The 2538-nt window shown below is 35.7% G+C and overlaps 1 protein-coding gene across 1 annotated transcript; it reads right to left on the reverse strand.

Annotated features, from left to right (window-relative positions):
- Nucleotides 1-467: 467 nt before the first annotated feature.
- LOC122054033 (zinc finger A20 and AN1 domain-containing stress-associated protein 9-like) lies at nucleotides 468-1997 on the reverse strand. Its single transcript, XM_042615885.1, has 2 exons — nucleotides 1905-1997; nucleotides 468-1244 (listed from the first exon to the last, which is right to left on the reverse strand). Exon 2 carries the CDS (start codon nucleotides 1213-1215, stop codon nucleotides 709-711), a length of 507 nt encoding a protein of 168 aa, XP_042471819.1. The 5' UTR covers nucleotides 1216-1244; nucleotides 1905-1997; the 3' UTR covers nucleotides 468-708.
- Between the last annotated feature and the right edge of the window lie 541 nt (nucleotides 1998-2538).

The raw sequence follows: 2538 nt of genomic DNA on the forward strand, positions 1-2538 counted from the left end.
AAAAAGATAGTAATATATTTTATTCACCTTCAGAAGAAATCCAAGAAAGAGAAAAGCTAGTGGACTTTGAGAAATGACTAGTTGAAAATTCATAAAAAGTGGAATAGGAGGAAAGATGGTTCTGAATCGGATTACTTAGCATGCTAACATTGCAAATCTATTGCAATTGACCTTTCTAAGTTATTAGAAGTATAAACTAACTTCACAAGAAAAATACTACTCAGCTATGAGACTGGATTCTCTCGTCCATTTTGTATGGATCAAGAGATGGTTCATCCAAAATCTGATAAAATAATCTTTTCATTCTTGGTTAAAAAAAACAGAAAATTAGCTACCAGAACAATGAACTTCTCATATCCATGACTTTAGATATAATATACACTTAGAACGTGCAATTTGATGGAAATTAGAAATTGTATACTCAAAAACTTGTTAAATACAACTATCATAATCCTATGTTATTTATAAATAACATGGGATCTTTCTAGTCAAACTTATTTTTAAAAACTAGCTATGCTATCATGCCCCATAAGACTTAAACAGGGTTAAACCCATACATTTGATGAAGTTTCTTTTTACATCATAAAAGCATGCCAGCAACTTCAATTCGAAGAATAAAGCACTTCAATACTCACTTTTATAAAGACTTGGTTATCTGATTCGCATCGGAACATGCCTTTGTATCCCCACTCAAGAACAACTATGACTTCAAATTTTCTCCAACTTCTTAGCCATCACAACAGGATTCTCTTTGGCTAACACCACTCGGCCAGCAGCCTTGTAGTCGAAAGAGCATTCATGTGCCTCAGAGTACCTATGAGAGGAACAGAATGCGCCGCCACACCGGCATTTGAAACCAATTAAACCTATCTTTTTCTGGCATTGGGCACATCGGTTAGCCGGTTGCTTCTTCAACAATCCCTTCAGTTGATCGTCGACAACCTTGGGCTCACTTGGCCCATCCACTTTACTCAAACCTTCAGTGTGGTTGATCTGCACAGAAGAAGATGGAATAATCTGCGGTTTCTCCACTTCTGTTATAGGGGAAGAAACCATCGACTCATGTTTCATGGCAATATCCTTGTAGCATTTGGAGCAGAGGTTATTGCTCATGGCAGTTCCAAAAAACCCACATTTGTTTGCACATAAAATGGGGACTTCAGGTGTTTCGCAGTCAGTTTGTTCGGTATCCTTTTTCCAGCTCTCTTGCGCCATTCAGACTCGAACACCTTACTTTTTCTCCTCTGATTTTTGGTGAGGCAAAATCGAGAGGCAGGTCCCAGATATTAATGGAGTCATAACAAAATATCAAAAAGATGATCAACATCGAGTAAGTCAGGTTAATTCGATCAAGGTAAAACAGCGAACAAAAGAAAGGGAAGATAAGGACCAGATTGAGCACAAATAAAAGAGAGTTTTATATTTCGAAGGAATATAGAACGATATTAGCACAGGAGAATACCATACATATAAAACGATCTGTGGAAGAATAAGAACTCAATTCAGAAGTAGAAACTCAACAAGACCAATTAGATGGCAACCAAAATCCAAAAAGAAGGGATATATTGGAACAAATTCCGATCTTCAGCTTGTAGATAACTCAATTAACAAAGACACAACGAAAAGGAAAGATCCCGTTACAATCACGATCCTCGAAAAGAGAAATACAAAATTAACAAGATAACCTTGAATTTACAAGGAAAAAAAAAAGGCAAATTGTACAATCCAAAGAACTTTGGTTGAATCCCCTTCCAAAAGCCAGAAAGCAACCAAATCCCTCCGTGGAACCAAAAAGAGGAATCCTATCTCCAATCCATAGAAGAATAAACGCTATCTCAATCTTGGAAAAAGCGCGAAAAAATCGTATCTTTAAAATTCAATCGAGACACAGAGACAAGACATACAAGAAGATGAGCCGATCGAAGCGAAATAGCAAGTCAGAGATGGTCGAGGACGCGATGGCCTCCACTAAATCGAAGGGCGAACTGAGATCAAAGAGCAGGAGATATGGAGGAGTTAGAGAAGGGGGCTGGGGTTTTTATAGTACGAATTTGGGCGACTGTTGCCCCTGATGGGGAATAAAAAACAAATATTAGCTTCACGCGCTTAATGGCTACCCAGTGATTAACATTATTATTATTGGTTTACTTTTGCTTGGGCACCGAAACTATTGGAGGTAAGAATAGGTCTTTTTTTTAGGAGATCTTTAAAAATTATGTTAATGGTTTGAATTATAAATTTGTTGGTTTGTTAAAAAAAAAATCCAGAAAAATTAGTCAATCCGTTACGGCCAAAAAAGGAGATTTTTTTTTTGGCATGTCTGGGTTCATTTAGTAATTGATACGATCATATCTTAATTAAAATAAATAATTTATCAAACATTACTAAAATAAACTAGGTTAAGTCTGATTTGATGATTACAAATCGTGAAGTTACATAAATATTATCAATAATGATGGCAAAAAATAACAGAAATTTTGAATTGTTTTCATATTGAAATTTGTCTATTTATTAATATAGGCTTTAGGTTTCAATATA

Source organism: Zingiber officinale, chromosome 3A, assembly GCF_018446385.1.
Source record: "Zingiber officinale cultivar Zhangliang chromosome 3A, Zo_v1.1, whole genome shotgun sequence".
Lineage (NCBI taxonomy): Eukaryota > Viridiplantae > Streptophyta > Magnoliopsida > Zingiberales > Zingiberaceae > Zingiber > Zingiber officinale.